The 18121-nt window shown below is 39.9% G+C and overlaps 1 protein-coding gene across 2 annotated transcripts in view; it reads right to left on the bottom strand.

Annotated features, from left to right (window-relative positions):
* The window catches only part of abca2 (ATP-binding cassette, sub-family A (ABC1), member 2), a 123925-nt gene extending 108620 nt beyond the window's left edge, over window positions 1-15305 (bottom strand). For both annotated transcript variants that reach the window (XM_017691266.2, XM_017691267.2), the window contains exon 1: window positions 15068-15305. In XM_017691266.2, coding sequence (XP_017546755.1) covers window positions 15068-15133 — 66 coding nt within the window. In that variant the 5' untranslated portion in view covers window positions 15134-15305. The remainder of the gene's footprint in view (window positions 1-15067) is intronic.
* Window positions 15306-18121: the final 2816 nt, after the last annotated feature.

The raw sequence follows: 18121 nt of genomic DNA, 5'->3' as shown, positions 1-18121 counted from the left end.
TCTTGAATATTTATACACAGTCTTACGGATTTGTAGAGGTGGGCGATGCAGCAAAATGTAATATCACAATACTACACAATGTTTTGCAATATTTATTTTTCCTGACATGAGGTAAAACAGTCCAAGTAGTGCCACATTTTAGATATATTATCAAAAACTATGAATCAAATTAGTTGTATTTGACATTTCCCACACACTATACTAAATCCAATTAGACAAGAGTAATTACGCTCTCTCTGTAGTCAAACATACAGCTGGGAAGTGATTTTTAAGTACTGACAATATCCACAATACTCTTAGAAAAGTACATAGTGGCATATTGTGATGTAATTTATCATGATAATGATAAATACTGTCATTCTGCCCAGCTCTACTTATTTGTCTGCTCTGATTTACATACACTGAACCTTTCCACAAAGCTAATGAGCAAAAATCCCTAATAAGTCATGTGTGGGAGCAAGTTACATTATTGAAGGATAGAAAAATTGCTCAGTGCGAAATCCGCACTCTGAAGTTGGTCGAGGCACAACTAATTTACTGAATCATTAACCGAATCGTAAGTGTAATGATGCTTATTCATGTATCACTTGGTAGGTTACATGCTTTACACCATCTCATTTCATCACCACTATATACTACAAATACACTGTTGCTGTCTATTGCATGTTTTGAATTGCAGTAATGAACATCCTGAACTGAGACTAATTATGAAAAGTAAATATTATTGTTTATACACTGTTAGAAATAAACGTACCATGCAGGTACGTGATTCATTCATCAAGATACAAACAATGTAAATGTACCCTCAAAGGTACAACACTGGTTTTAAGGTCCAATGGTGTACTTTACAGGAGTTTTTCCTAGTAGAAAAGTAGATATTTGTACCTTTTCATAGCCAAATGTTTTAAATCACAACATTAAAATAAAAAACCTGGAGACGACACGGGGTGTGTGGAGTCAGTTCAACTTAGAAAATATCATTTCAGTGTATTCTGGTACAGTTATGTTCCCTGACTAAAGGTACTGGGATGTACCCCTGAGGGTACCACCACAGTGACAAGAGGGGTACTGCCCCAGTGACAGTGTTGTACCTTTTTTTCTGACAGTGTAGGGTGTCCTTAAATCAACACTATGTAGGATTTGGGGATTTGGAGACCTCTCTGGTGGAAATATGTAACTGCAAGCAGCCTGTAGAAGAACATTTTGTAAAGTTGGTTGTGTTTCAGACTCCCACAAGCAGGTGAATCTGACTTCTGCAAGTGTGTTAAAAGAGTATTTTAAAAGATGTAAACATCGAGTCAGGCGTCCTTTTTGAGCCTGTGCTGCTTTAAGTATGCACAGTACGCAGAAAAGCAGATGGACTGCAGTTTGTAATTTTAGAACTATAAAATGCATCTATAAGATAAGAAGAGCTGATCAAATGGACAAAGAGCATAGAAACAAGGATGTGTGCTTAAAGAAGTGGCCGATTTGTGTAACATAATATAACATAACCTGCACTGACAACTAATTCCTTGCACATGTGACAAATAAAATTGATTCTGAAAGTTGTTTGTACATTAGAGCAACAACAGAAACTCTGATATTGCATATTTTTGTTAGAGCAGACACAGGAAATTCTGGCAGCAATGCCAATGTAGTGACTGGTGTTGGAGCGAAGGCTGAAACTAAACATGCTCTTTAGTGTGGGCAGAGAATGTGTGGTTCTGATGCGATTTTCCTCTCTTTTTCCGTCAGCGCAACCTGTGGGTGAGCTCCCACACCACGAATCGGTGAGCCGTTTAAAATACAGTATAAGTGGGTGGAATGTGTTTATTTATCCATTCAGATGTGGACCAGAAATTCAAGACGTCATCATTTTGAAATACTGTCATCATTTTAAAATATCATCATTTTTACATACCGTCATATACCGTATTACCATCATACTGCACAAGCCTAGTACCCCAAAAACCAGTTGTTGATTTTCTAGAAAACATGCTGATTCCTTGTAGTTGAAGTCCAAACATAGCCAGGCACTTACAACAAAGCCCGCACTTCAGAGCAGACACACTATTAGATTGAGAAATAATTACATGAGTTCAAAACACTTTAGAGGATAGCATAGTGGACAACACCCTCACCACAAAAACAGAACGGCCACTGCTCTACCAGTAATCCTTTCACTATGGCAACAGAGTGGATGACGTGACCGATGCTATTTAAACCAGTTCATCTCTGAGTCAAGCAATGTTATATTTTCAATGTAAACATATAAATGCAGCATTAGGCACTGAGAGGCATTACGTTAGCCTATCAAATCAGTGTCTGATGCTAACAGGTAGCAGCCACATGACGCATAGCAACTGTTCAGAGACATTACATCACTCTTTATAAAGCATGCTGGGGTATCTGCCATCTCTCTGGTGAGATCACCGCAAAAATTCCCCAAACACACACACACACACACACACACACCGGCATGCGCACACACACACACACACACTTCCATTAGCATTTACAGTTAGTATGTATAATTCACACGGCTGGCGTTCGACTCTCTTGCAGTTTCCCCAGATATAAGAGCACTGCTGAGACTGCATCTTAACCCTGCTCTCTCTCTCTGTCTCACTCTCTCTCTTTCTCCCAATCTGTCTCGCTCTCTCAATTTGCCTCTCTACCACTCCATCTCTCTGTCCCTCTCGCTCTCTCTCTCTCTCTGAATGTACCTGCCTCTTTATCTCTCTCTCAATGTATTCTCCCTCAGTCTCACTATTTCTCACACCCTTCTCTCTGTCTTTCTCTCTAACTCGCTCTTTCTGCCTGGCTGCCTCTCTCAGTGTTTCTTTCAGTCTCTCATTGTCTCTCCCTCATTCAGTATCTCTGTTCACTGTTCTCTCAGTCTGTCTCAGTCTCTCTCTCTTAATTTCTCAGTATCTCTCTCTCTCTCTCTTTAGTCTCCATAGATACTCAGTCAGTTCTGCCCGGCTGTGCCTCAGCCAATCACTCAGGGACTGGGGAGGAAGTAGGTCAGCGTGTGTTGCGCTGTGTTAGAATAAGGTAATGGCAGACAGCAGCAACAGAGCAGAGCAACATCAGGCCTGCGTTTTCACCAACATCCAGCCGTCAGCTCGCTCTCTGGAGACAGGACCCCAGAGCACTGTAAATAGTATTACACCACACAGAGCACAGAAAGAATGAATGTGTGAATATGCCACTGCATGTGCGTTTACGGTACTGCGCAAAAGTCAGAGAGCACTCTTCATTTATCTGCTTTCATTTTCAGGTCACAACAGCCACGGAGTATTTCGTTTTTCAGTAAAAAGGAAAAAAGGAAAAAAACATTTTTAGAAAAAGGGCAAAAAAACTTTTTTAATTGAAAATTACAAAGAAGCCTCGACAACTAAATCTATCTTTGCTATCAATAAATAAAAAAAAGAATCAACTTTTATTTTTCATTAACCATGTTTTACGCAGCCTGATAATCCATTAATAATCTGATCAGCTCAATCATAACAGAATATGTCACTGTATACACCTCAATCTTTTGGAATACAGTTTTCTCAGACATGAATCAAGAGTGGAGCTTGATTTTCTCTCAAAGATGAAAGTTTTAAGCGCTGTTTTAACAGTTCTGGTGTCTACCAGGTCCTGCAGGGTTGTTAGGAGTTCAATTTTCGCCGTATCGTTTAATCATTTGTTTTTTTTTCCTCCTTTTCCTTCGCCTTTCTAATGTCTAATGTCCTCAGAAATATCTTCTGAAAAATACATAACTTGTACTTAATATCCGTCCTGGTGGAAAATGATATAAACAAAGGGTGGTCTCCGACTTTTGCACAGTACAGTGTGTACAAATTCAAGTGTGCGTATGTGTCCGTAATCCTATATGTGTCTCCATTACATTCAATTATTTAATTCATTCATTCTTCAGTGTCATCATTACTATTGCTGACAAGCATTCCTTTCATTGCTTTACAAACCAAAGTAATAACTATTCAAGCCAAAGAATCGTACCAGAGAGAGAGGAGGCAGTTTGTAAAGAGCACAGCATGAGAAACCTGAGAGTGATTAAATCACGACGGTGCATGAGCGTCTAAAACTGATCAAATAAAGATCATGACAAAGCAAGATTTCCCAGCAAGGTAAACAGTTATGGTCTGAATGTAGGTCAGTGTCAGCCCGGCGATCGAACGTCGTTAAATTTAGAGACGTTTTATGTTAATGCCTTCTAACAATGGCACAGCTACTCTCTTATTAGCCGTCAGCCACAGCGTCTGCGTGACACTGCAGTAAAACACTCAGAACACCGGCTCTATAAAGCTGTCGCCCACTATCCAAACAGCCACACTGCCAGGCGCCCGAGCTCGCTCAGTGGGAAATGAAGAGGCTGATAAATCATTAACTTGTCCTTCAATCATAACACAATGTCTTTCTGATGCATCAGATATTACAAATAAAGTAGTCAACTTACACCTGCAGAACTGGCACGCAGGACTAGACGTCACCAAAAGTAACAAAGGCAGGGCCTGATTTGACAGCATTAAGAGACAAGGTAAGAAATTCAGTGGAAAATGCGGATTCTAAACTTTTAATCCGTTCCATGCTTGTAAATTGAAAAGGAGATTTTTCAAATTATGATTTGAATCTGATGAAAAGTCGTGTTTTGCACCCTTTACACTTCCAGCCATGTGTCTGTCATGTTCTGACATCAAAACAAACAGGACAAATGTTAGAAATGCACCCTTGAACCTGTCCAGAATGCAATTCCCTCTGCAACTCAAATAATTACATTTAAATTATACAGAAAATGGCAATAATAACTCTATAAAACACTTCAGAGTAAATGTGTATGCTTCAGTAACGTCCCCCTGTATGAATTAAGAATAACCGCGACAATTTTTTTTTTGGTAAAAAAGTTCCGCAAACAACCAAATTTACACAGTTTTCCCCGTATCCCATATACAGTCAATCAGACAAGATTTCTTTGGTGGCTGAAGTTAGCTTCAAGGCTACAGGGCTAATGTAGCCAACAAACAAAGGAAGGTTCTCAGTAGGCCATCAGTTAGCATTAGCATGCATTTGGTTATGTGGTTTCTGACACTGTATTATACACTATTACATATGAAAAAGAAGGGTCAGACACATTTCAGGCTATTCAGGTCATTTTTTGCAATGTGATACTTGTGACCATGACTAGGCCTGTCACAATTATTACACAATCACCTGATTGCAGTTATTTTATCAGCAGTGAGTCATGTTTGTTTCATCAATGTTCGTTAACACCTTTAAAGGGCAGAAATGAGTCGTTTGTTTATTTAATGTTTGTTGACACCTTTAGAGGGCAGAAATGAGCCGTTTGTTTATTTAATGTTTGTTGACACCTTTAGAGGGCAGCAATGAGCCATTTGTTTATTTAATGTTTGTTGACACCTTTAGAGGGCAGCAATGAGCCATTTGTTTATTTAATGTTTGTTGACACCTTTAGAGGGCAGCATCGAGTCGTTTGTTTATTTAATGTTTGTTGACACCTTTAGAGGGCAGCATCGAGTCGTTTGTTTATTTAATGTTCGTTAACACCTTTAGAGGGCAGCATCGAGTCGTTTGTTTATTTAATGTTCGTTAACACCTTTAGAGGGCAGCAATGAGTCGTTTGTTTATTTAATGTTCGTTGACACCTTTAGAGGGCAGCATCGAGTCGTTTGTTTATTTAATGTTTGTTGACACCTTTAGAGGGCAGCAATGAGTCGTTTGTTTATTTAATGTTCGTTGACACCTTTAGAGGGCAGCATCGAGTCATTTGTTTATTTAATGTTCGTTAACACCTTTAGAGGGCAGCATCGAGTCGTTTGTTTATTTAATGTTCGTTAACACCTTTAGAGGGCAGCAATGAGTCGTTTGTTTATTTAATGTTCGTTAACACCTTTAGAGGGCAGCATCGAGTCGTTTGTTTATTTAATGTTCGTTAACACCTTTAGAGGGCAGCAATGAGTCGTTTGTTTATTTAATGTTCGTTGACACCTTTAGAGGGCAGCAATGAGTCGTTTGTTTATTTAATGTTCGTTGACACCTTTAGAGGGCAGCATCGAGTCATTTGTTTATTTAATGTTCGTTAACACCTTTAGAGGGCAGCATCGAGTCGTTTGTTTATTTAATGTTCGTTATCACCTTTAGAGGGCAGCAATGAGTCGTTTGTTTATTTAATGTTCGTTATCACCTTTAGAGGGCAGCATCGAGTCATTTGTTTATTTAATGTTCGTTATCACCTTTAGAGGGCAGCATCGAGTCATTTGTTTATTTAATGTTCGTTAACACCTTTAGAGGGCAGCAATGAGTCGTTTGTTTATTTAATGTTCGTTGACACCTTTAGAGGGCAGCAATGAGTCATTTGTTTATTTAATGTTCGTTAACACCTTTAGAGGGCAGCATCGAGTCGTTTGTTTATTTAATGTTCGTTAACACCTTTAGAGGGCAGCAATGTATCGACAGCTAGGAAGCAAAATCAGGCAGTTTGGCCTCTTTAACAATTACATTGTTAATAATAATCATTTGGCAATTATTCATAATGTCTGGGATAATCTACTAGATCAGGCATAACCAATCAACTTTTTTTCAGTTAGAAATACATTGAGGGTGGCTCTCGATTATGTAGCTGAGCAATGGGTAAGGGACAAACTACTCCTTTAACCTAAAGTGACCACTGAAGTGGTCACCTTTCTGTAGTCAGCATCATGCCCATATTAGAAACTCTAGGTCAAATCTGGATTTTTCTATGTCAAAATAAGTTACTTTCAGAAGGTGCTGCTCCTGCACCCATGCTTAACAAAGTGGTCTCAAATTGGATACTGTCCTCATCCTGAGCACATTTCTTTTGAATGTTACCGTAACCTTTGAATTATGAGGTCGTCAAGGAGCCGAAATATGAATTTTGCTATTTGCGAGCTAAGACTGCTGCACACTAAACTGACATCATTAGACAGAAAAGCACAAACAAATACCCCACACAGTCCAGCAAGCTTTACCAAGCTGTGGCAGTTACGTGGCTTTGGCAGGAACAGAGTACACATGAGGAACAGATGATGCTATTATATAATAGTGTTGGTATAAAATTTTGGTAGTAGTTTTACTTTTGTGCTACATCATTTCAGCGTATGAGTGTTACCTTGCTATTAGCATGAATGCAGCAATGTTCACTCTTTAATAACCTTGTAATTCAAAGGATCCAGTGACATTTAGTGGAAAAATGTATGGAGGACAAACATCAGGTTCATAATCTTTTTGTGCTCCTCAGTGTACGATTGTGGTGTTTTTCCCATTCATTTTTGCCACAGAGAAATCCAGCTTAGCGTTTACTAATATAGGCAAGATGCTGACTGCAGAATGATGCACGACTTTAGAGTTCTGTTGACTAATGACAAGAAAGATGCTGCTCCAAAGACTCTCATGCTGGCACTCCACATCTCAAACATGGTGTGAAGAAACAAAGAAAACAGCAGGATCTCCTCCATTCAGCGCCTGGAACACGGCTGCCACTGCTGCTAGCGTTTGCTGACTTGCCAGTTCCTGAAGCCAAACTGCAAAGCCCTCAGCCTCCTGAACTCAACGTGCCTGATTAAACTGGCCCTGTGACGTAGCTGGAGCTAATCTTACAGGGGTGATCCTTTTCTCCGGGGATTCTGAAACACAATCAAACAGAGCACTACTGGCACTAAAGATAGCTCACAACAGGACCCACAGCATATACTGCAAGTGCTGAATGGGGGAAAGTAGGGCAACTGGAGTAATTGGGCGTCTTGAGGATAAAATATTGTTTGGAGAGTTTGGCAAAGCTAAAGCTGAACCTCCTGTGATGTGTCAGTCTCAAATTGGAATAGGTCTGTCATGACTACCCAAATGACTACACTGTAAGCCAGTTGTGATAATGCCAACATCTATGGGATTTTCAATGTTATGTTAGCGCCAATGTTGGTCTACCTTTGCTTGTCATGAAAATGCAATATGTTGGGGTTCAAATTCCCACTGCGGAATGAAAACAGTCAACAGAGGAAAGGGAATATGCCAAAAAAAATTGAAATATATCAAAAGTAGTGTTTCACTGGATAAACATCCATGGGAAGATTATTCAATTTCTCAATTACTAATGCAATTAAAAGGGACAGTCCTAACCCAGTAGACCAATTTACCCCTTAGACTTCTAACATCAGTTCCACTTCTTTCTTTCTCGGCAACAAAGATTCATTCCATCAGTGCAGTCGCTTAATGGAAACGCAGACGGAGTAGCTTTAAAACAGAATTCAACAGCATTCAGCATGTTTGCTTCGCTATCATTTACAGCACAGCTCACAAGCAGTTTATGCTGAAGTTATGAACATTAATATTCAATATCAATCTGTCCTTCTCAGCAACTCTGGAGTTATAGTTCCATCCTACTCTGCTGGCAAGCGATCAGGCTACTTAGAGATTAAATGCTTGGAATGAGTCAGGCCTGCGATTCTAGCGCAGTCCATGAGCCAAGAACCATAAAAAAATACCTCTCCTGACTTCAAAACACTGTGGCATTAATGATGAGATGTAGCACCTAAAGACAATGTAGCGCCTGGCCAGGGCTTTAATATGCGGTTTGCTGATATGAAAAGTGGACAATTTGAATATGTTATTCTGGACATGAGCTGCCATTCATGAGCTTGTATTCAAAATATAATTGGAAAAGCTACTGCTGGTCAAATATCAGCTATACTGTTATTGGTGCATCATAACAATACTATTACCGTTATTATTAATTTACAGTGTTGATAGATGAGGCAGTTCCTTCCTTTTTTAGATTCTGTTTTGTACACTTTACACATGTTCTCCTTGACCTGGCTTGAAACGTAAACAGCAATGCCAGTACTTTGCAAGGTGCTTAAGGTTGCACAAGATCAAAACACATCAAAACTTAATAAATAGTATGTTTCTTTCCTGGATATTAGAACTGTGCTTGGATAATGTTCACAATACAGTGGAAGGTGCCTTTTGGAGCACATTTAAAGGGCTCATATCCTACATTTTTCTTGGGGTCCACTTATGACATTTGTGTGATTTTCATCATTTATTTTTACATGATCATTTTCCAACCTCTATTTAGAACAATATCCCTTTAGAATTAAAGGCTGATTATGGCATTGTGCCTTTAAGACTCATATATGTATTTGCCCTGTCTTTAAAAAAGCAGTCAAGGGCTAAATTCTTGGAGGCTAAACAGGCTGACAGTTCATTAAAAATTGAAAATGGCCTAAAAAAATGCACAAGTTTCTAAATATGGACTGAGACATAAATTAGACCTTAAGAGATGAAAAACAGTCCAATCAAAACAAGCTAGGTCAGTTTTATGAGACATTGTAACGATGGGGAGTGATGTTGTGCGGAGACAAGCGAGATTTATTATGGGCAAATCCAAAATCAGGGTCAAGACAGTCCAGGTTTAACGAGCCAACACGAAGAAATGGAGGGAAAGACATAATGAGATAAACACAGAATACAGAAATCCAAATACTTCAAACCAAACAAATATCAAACATATCAAACAAAGACCAACACAGACCAGGGCAAACACAGGGCTTATATAACAGAGGTAAGACGAGGGACAGGTGGAAAACAGGAGGTAACAATCAGGGGTGGAGTCAGACAACAAGGGGGCTGGACTGAACCAAAACAAATGCACATGGAAGATCAAAAGTAAACAAAAAGCACATGGAGGAGTGGGAGGAGCCAATCGTGACAGACATTTTTAGTACATAGTATCAGCACTCAAGAAAAAATTTGTTTAAAATTTGCATATACTGTCATATCACCATATACGGTCTGAACATGATATACACTCACCGGCCACTTTATTAGGTGTTCAGTTGCTTGTTAACACAAATAGCTAATCAGCCAACCACATGGCCACAACTCACTGCATTTAGGCATGTAGAGGTGGTCAAGACAACTTGCTGAAGTGCAGACCGAGCATCAGAATGGGGAAGAAAGGAGATTTAAGTGACTTTGAAAGTGGCATGGTTGTTGGTGCTAGACAGGCTGGTCTGAGTATTTCAGAAACTGCTGATCTACTGGGATTTTCACACACAGCCATCTCTAGGGTTTACAGAGAACGGTCCAAAAAAGAGAAAATATCCAGTGAATGACAGTTGTGTGGACGAAAATGCCTTGTTGATGTGAGAGGTCAGAGGAGAATGGGCAGACTGGTTCAAGATGATGGAAAGGCAACAGGAACTCAAATAACCACTTGTTACAATGTTTCCATCACCTTGTTGAAAGTATGCCATGAAGAATTAAGGCAGTTCTGAAGGCAAAAGTGGTCCAACCTTTTACTAGCACCTAATACTAGTACCTAATAAAGTGGTCAGTGAGTGTATTTGGTCAATACCAGAATATTACATTTTATTAATAACGCTCAGCACTGCCACAGCTTATTCTTTTATCACAGAGAATCAGGCCAAGAACCACGAAAAAACATACCTGTCCTCCCTTCAAAAGACTGTGGCATTAATGATGTTGCACCTGAAGATGATGTAGCACCTGGCCAGGGCTATAATATGCAGTTTGCTGATAGGAAAAGTGGACAATATATATAAATATGTTATTTTGGACATGACCAGTGTTACTGGCTTGCATTCAAAATATTGCATGAATACAATAAAGCGTCTAATGAGGAAATGACACCATTCAGATCAGACACACACCTAACAGCTGCTATTCTTCTGAATGGAGAACATCTGTTTGTCATAAACTGTTTTATAATAAGCGTTTTTATTTTATATATCATACAGCAAGAATGACACCTGTCAGTGTATTTGTTCACCTGAAACATTTAAAGATGAAGCTCGTTCAAATCTTTCAATGTTTTCTATTTATTAAATGCATGACCCCAACCCCCCCCCCCCACCCCCCCACCCCCCCTCAAAAAAAAAAAACACTGCCACAGAAACACGAGTGCTAGTTATGGACGCTCTCATCAATAATCTATGAGTACAGTTCAGCCTCCGGGAAGTACAAATTTTGTTTTAATTAGGTCTTCGCAATACCGATGAAATAAACTGCAATTACTCTGAAAAGGACATACTACGAATATAACAGAGCAGACGAGGCAATGCCTTATCTTACTGACTGTGGCTACAGCTAAAACAATCATTCGACATTATCGATAATGTCAACAGTAAAAAAATCCTATATATTCAATGTCGACTTCCTGTTTACTTTTTCAAAGTGACATCTAACATACAGTAAGTTAACGACTTAACCTCAAGAGAGCACCGATTCACTTAAAACTACTGAACATGCGGCAGCTTGTTACATACAATGTCTAGCAAATCACATAAAACTGCTTAATTAGATTAAAATACTACCTTTTTTTGTGAACATTGTTCTTAACCTGGAAAAAATCCCGGCCACTCATCCAGTTACATGATGCTGTAATCTGCATATATGTATGTATGTGTTAGTGTTATGTATGTGTTAGTGCCCATGGCATGGGTAACTGACACATCTGTGAAGGCACCATTAATGCTGAAAGGTACATACAGGTTGTGGAGCAACATCTGCTGCCATCCAAGCAACGTCTTTTTCAGGGACATCCCTGCTTATTTCAGCAAGACAATGCCAAGCCACATTCTGCACGTGTTACAACAGCGTGGTTTTGCGGTAAAAGATTGCGGGTACTAGACTGGCCTGCCTGCAGTCCAGACCTGTCTCCCATTGAAAATGTGTGGCGCATTATGAAGCACAAAATATGACAACAGAGACCCCGGAATGTTGAGCAACTGACGTTGTAGAAAAAATGGGAAAGAATTCCACCTACAAACCTTCAACAATTAGTGTCCTCAGTTCCCAAACGCTTACTGAGTGTTGTTAAAAGGAAAAGTGATGTAACACAGAGGTAAACACGCCCCTGTCCCAACTTCTTTGGAACATGTTGCAGGCATCAAATTCAAAATGAGTGAATATTTGCAAAAAACAATAAAGTTTATCCGTTTGGACATTAAATATCTTGTCTTTGTAGTGTATTCAATTGATATGGGTTGAAAAGGATTTGCAAATCATTGTATTTTTTATTTATGTTTTACACAACGTCCCAGCTTCATTGGAATTGGGGTTGTACATTTTGTTAAATATATGTTAAAATATTTCTTGTTTTATTTTTTCCTGATAATATATGATTTTATGTAACAAAAACAGTCAGTTGTTTTTACATGACCATTTTTCAACCTCTTTCAACCATTCTTTATCCCTCAGAACTCAACCGTTTTTGTTGCTGTGCCTTTAAGACTGATATACTCTATGCAAACCATCTCTGTTCTGATTGGCTTTACTGTATTGTGCCTCATTCCAAAAGCAATTCAGGCTGAAACACTCTTTATAACTTCAACATTAAAAAGGTGGGGCTTAACTGCTGTAGACTAAATGCATTGGTTTTTGTGACATCACAAAAATGATGACTTCAAAATATAGACATATTGGCTGTATGAACTGTGAATGAGGGGTATGTCTTGAACCATTAACATGCTACACTGAGGCAAGTGAAACTTCCCATGATATGGGCTCTTTAAAAGTAACATGTAAAACTGGACACAGATGGGCCATTTGTAACACACCTGTTTTGAACGTGCATCTTAGGTTTTCATATTAATACTGATGTACCAGATACACTGAACAGTGTGGAAAATAGATGCTATAACAACCAACACTCCTAATATTCTGCATTTGCTTTCTGTAAATAAAGATTACAGAGAGGAGGACCTTCTCTGCTCCTATCAGACTAGCCAGCTGTCCATACACACATAAGGACAAACAACTACGTCAGCCTCTAACTTAGTCTAAACACTCTTTCACCTTTGCACAAAGGTTCTGTGCCCATTAGAACACGAACACTATGTACTGCTGCCTTTGTCTCAGATCAGCCAAAGACTGAGGCTGGAACGGAGGCTTTCACTTGAGTCCCTGAAGACCCCACAGTGGTCCATATTTTTGTCCTGTGCCTAGTCTTGGATAACAATAACACATGATGAACTTTATTTGCATAGCATATTCACACATGTGCTTCACAGAGGAAATAAAAGACAGCAACATTTAAAGGGCCCATATCATGGAAAATGTCAAACAGTAGTAAACAGTGTTTCCATTCACTCCTAAATCCATAAAGCTGCAAAACCAGACTGTTTTCAATTCACTCTTTAGCTCCACTCCTTCACTCTAAAGTTATAAGGAGTCTTACAGCTAGGGCTGCTTTTAAATGAAGCACAATACAGGACAGCCAATCAGAACAGAGCTAATTTACATGCCTGTTTAATTCGGAGGGATAAAAAGAGGGAAAACAGCCAAGTTAACCTGAATTATTACCATTTTTAGTACATAAAATCACAAAAATGTTAAGCAAAAGGTCGCCATGAACACCAAGCATTGGTGAGAGGGGTATAACCCCCCACCACCCCCAAATTTTGGGCTGTGGAGCAGTGGAACTGCCTTCTCTTGAGTGATGACGCTCCTTCCACTACCTTTGGAGTTGGACCTGCGAGATCGGTCCGTACCTGACTTCACTAATGCTCTTGTGGCTGAATGCAATCAAATCCTCCCAGCTAAGTTCTAGCATCGAATGTAAAGCCTTTACCAGAGGAGTACAGTATGCTACTGCAGCAAAGGGGGAACAAACCCCTGATTTATACCCTTGATTTCAGAAGTATTATTGGATGAGTAGGTGTCTACAAACTTATGGACAGTTAGAGGAGGACGATACAGCGAAAATCGAATATTGCGATATTTCAGTACATTTTCGCGATACATGATGTGTCACGATATTTATTTTTTCAGCCATCTGATCAGTTGTAAGAGAGAAAAAAGAACCAGTAGTGCTACATTAAAAAAATACTATTAAAAACTGTAAACACAATGATTTTATTCAATATTATGCATATGTGGAGCAGTGGAACTGCCTTCTCTTGAGTGATGACGCTCCTTCCACTACCTTTGGAGTTGGACCTGCGAGATCGGTCCGTACCTGACTTCACTAATGCTCTTGTGGCTGAATGCAATCAAATCCTCCCAGCTAAGTTCTAGCATCGAATGTAAAGCCTTTACCAGAGGAGTACAGTATGCTACTGCAGCAAAGGGGGAACAAACCCCTGATTTATACCCTTGATTTCAGAAGTATTATTGGATGAGTAGGTGTCTACAAACTTATGGACAGTTAGAGGAGGACGATACAGCGAAAATCGAATATTGCGATATTTCAGTACATTTTCGCGATACATGATGTGTCACGATATTTATTTTTTCAGCCATCTGATCAGTTGTAAGAGAGAAAAAAGAACCAGTAGTGCTACATTAAAAAAATACTATTAAAAACTGTAAACACAATGATTTTATTCAATATTATGCATATGTGTTGCAGTTAAACGGGACTAATTTTGCTCTCTTTATGATGAATCATGCAGTACATTTGCAGTACACTGTACAGTACAGTACAGTGTTCTAAGCACTGAAGATTTGCTGTATGGCATTGTAACATAATTTATCACGATAATGATGTATACTGCCATATCACCCAGGCCTAGCCTGAAATCAGACAATTATACAAAAGCAAGCCGTGATTTTGTGGATTGTTACATCATTACTTGCTGGGGGTCTCTGAGGATGGGCTTGGGTGAGACACCAGCCTACAGGTACCTCCATACTAGATGCAACAGTGTAATACACGTCAGAGCACCGCTTTGTTCTGCCTGCAGAAGAATAATGAACATGCCAGTTTGTGGTCTTATCATCGTAAGGTGGTCGCTGCCTGTGTGCAACCTGTTAGTGGGCGGCTTCCTGTCTGTTGCTCCAACTTGCTCGAAAACATCACGAAGTGATGTTCCTCCTCCTCCTGCAAAACATCAGCCCATCTGCTGTCCGTCAAACCGAGCAGTGAGCTTTCTCATCAGCTCCTCAAGCTTCACCGAAAAGATCTTGACTCGATTGCAAGCCGCAGCTTCTAGATGTCGTGCAAACTGCGCAGGCCTGAGCCTAAAAACACACACACGCCACCGCTTGGATTCGGGGATGTGGGTGAAAGAGCGCTTACCGGTCCCCTTCGCTTCAGAGAGACGTTTTTCCACAGCAAGAGGTGGAGCTGGTGGAGGAATCCCATGGTTGAAGCTCCCTGGGCGGCTCGCCGTGAACGGATCAGCTTCCGGACTCGCCTGGGTCAGCTCTGCTCCATCCGTCCATCCTTTCTTCACCTTGCTTCAACTGTGCGTGCGTGTGTGAGTGAGGCACTCCGAAATGAAACGCTCCGGCAGCCGGAGAGCAGTGGGCGGAGACCGAGCAGACTGGCAGCTAGTGGAACGAATCGATTCCGAAGTGAATCGAATCAACCGATTCGCAGTCCCGGCTGAACCGATCGTTTGTTATGGTAGCGTCAACGCGCGGTTTAGAAAATAGAAAGTTCACACTCCAACTTCACTTCACGATTTAATCTCATCACAGACCACGTCGTGATGTACCGGTGGTCTCTCTGAAATAGCATGACGCTAAAGTTGGCTTCCTATTCAAATTTTCCGCCGGAAATTGTGCAGAAGTTACATTCTGGGTGTGAACTGTAGATTCTGTTATGTGCTTAAAATTAGGATACGTTTTTAACATTATTATAAAGAACGAGAACGAGAACAAAGTTGAGTTGTGAATCTATGAGTCGTATAATCAGATGTTCCTGTCATCGGAACGGGCGGTTCGAAAGAATCGGTTCGGACGACTGATTCGAACTCCCTGTTTCTAGCAGCTCATGCAAAAAGCCCAGGCTCAGTTTAGTGTGTGTGAGCCGGTGAGGTAACGAGAGCGCTCACGGTGGCCTGGAGCTGCTTCGGCTGGATCAGCAGTGATGCTGGAGCCTCATCACTCTGCGCCAGTGTCTATTTATAGAGAACTACTAGGGGAATGCGGTGTGTGTGTGTGTGTGTGTGTGTGTGAGAATTTGGGGGAGGTCGTCTAGAGTAGCAGGGGTGTGAGACGTCGTCAGTCCTGGAGGGCCACAACACTGCAGAGCATCACTCTGCCTGCCTGTAGCACACCTGCTTGAGCCCATTAGCAGATTTTGAGGAGGTGGGTTAGATGTCCCGTAGAAGGCCTATATAACACTTTATAAATGTTTTTATGCCCTGAAGTCCTCTCATAAGGTTAGTGTGGTCCTGTGCATGTGAAACAGTTATCTATTTTTATGTTACACATTTCAAGGCTCTTTATATCTCATACTATTTTTGTTACTGTGCCTTTAAGACTAATATATGTAAATGATCTCTGTTCTGATTGCTCAAAAGAGCAGTCATTGCTGCAACACTTCTTTTAATCGAACTCTAAGGTCTAAACTGCTGTCGGCTGAAAACGCAGGTATACGTTAAATGTGAATTGTTGGTTTTGAGGCCACTGCAAATCAGTCAAGCATTCCATAATAAAAGTGAAGATTCCAGCATTGTTGTTTAAGAATGTGCTGGAAATGAACTACCAGGGGCACACTGGTTAAAGAAAATCAGACCTAGACAGTAACTCGAAGAAATTAGATGTGATGATCACCTGTGCAGGGCTGTGTTCACCCCTGGTTGCCACCCCTGCTCTAAAGAAAGTTTTTAGGCCAAAAACTAAGGTTGCAGTGGGCACTATCGATCCTGGATTATTGGTCAAGTTCTAGGATATGGTCTAATTAAAGCCACATTTGTACAGAGGGGGAAAAACTAATCTGTGTACACATGCTGCCATCAGGGACATTAATTTATTACCCCATGTAATAAAAAATGGTTTACACTGAAGGCTCGGATGAGAACAGCATATAATAATCGCATGTACTTGATTGAATGAAAAGAAAGTAGATTTTCATCTAAGTAAGGCTTTGTTCATGGATCCTAATTTGACACCCCAGATGTAGAGAAACTGTCTAGATGTGTTGAGTTTTTAGGGCTAGGAAGAGTGGAATCTAATCTAAACTCAGATTTGTGACTGTGAGAAGTTGTAATAACTCTACAGGCTGTGACTTTTAAAAAACCTAAAAAGCCAGATCTTTAGGTGTAACGCCAGGGAGCGAGGAGGCAGACGCATATGCGGAGATAAGCGACTTTTATTCAGGGCAAATCCAGGGTCATGGTCAAAACAGTCCAGGGTCATAGAGCCAACACAGATTGAAGTAGGTACAGACATGTCGAAATAAACACAGAATCAAACAACAACAAACAGCAAGAACATGAAACATAAAACAGTACATCCAAACAGTTCAAACAAAAACCTGTAACCAGACAGGGGAAAACACAGGGCTTAAATACATAAGGGTAAACGAGGGACAGGTGGAAACACAGGTGGAGACAATCAGGGGTGGAGTAACCAAAACAAGGGGCCAGACTAGGAAACCAAAACAAATGCACATGGGCTAAACCAAAACAACATGAACGCATGGACAGGACTGAGAGGGGCCAATCGTGACATTAGGAAATTATAACCTGATTTTCACTGTAGTAATATAGGATTTCTCATCTTAGTATTGTTACATATTATTATAACATATAATTAATTAATATTAAATTACATACTAGGTACTTACTTATATGTACACATATATATATATATATAAATATACGTTGGAAATGGGAGTTACTGTCTCTCTTTGTGGCCAAAAACTCGACAAGACTTGAATTAACTAGTTTAAGTGGGATTAATATTCTATAAATTGTAGAATAAAATATAGCATGACAGGAATCTTAGAAATGTATTTTTTTAATTGTTATAGTAATAATTATTATAATGATAAGAAGAAGCGGTATGTATTTATATTGCACTTTGCACAGCAATATAGGCCTAAGTAATGCACTGGAAAAATAAAAACACTAAGCTCTCAATGAAATGAACAGCACAAATACAAACAACAGGAGAAAATGAGCCACAGTGCTGCAGACATACGAACAAATAAAAACAAAGGTTTTTAATCTACGTTTAAGAACACCTATTAATGCTGTTTAGGAGCTACATTAGAAAATGATTTTCCACCAGCTGAGCTGTAACCTACGTCTCATCCTCGGATTGGTGTGATACATTAATTTATGCACCATTTAAACAGCTCTAAGCCGTGTGCAGTGGGGCTTTGATGTTAATTGATAAC

This window comes from Pygocentrus nattereri, chromosome 20 (assembly GCF_015220715.1).
Source record: "Pygocentrus nattereri isolate fPygNat1 chromosome 20, fPygNat1.pri, whole genome shotgun sequence".
NCBI lineage: Eukaryota > Metazoa > Chordata > Actinopteri > Characiformes > Serrasalmidae > Pygocentrus > Pygocentrus nattereri.
This window is presented reverse-complemented; position numbering and strand designations above follow the sequence as displayed.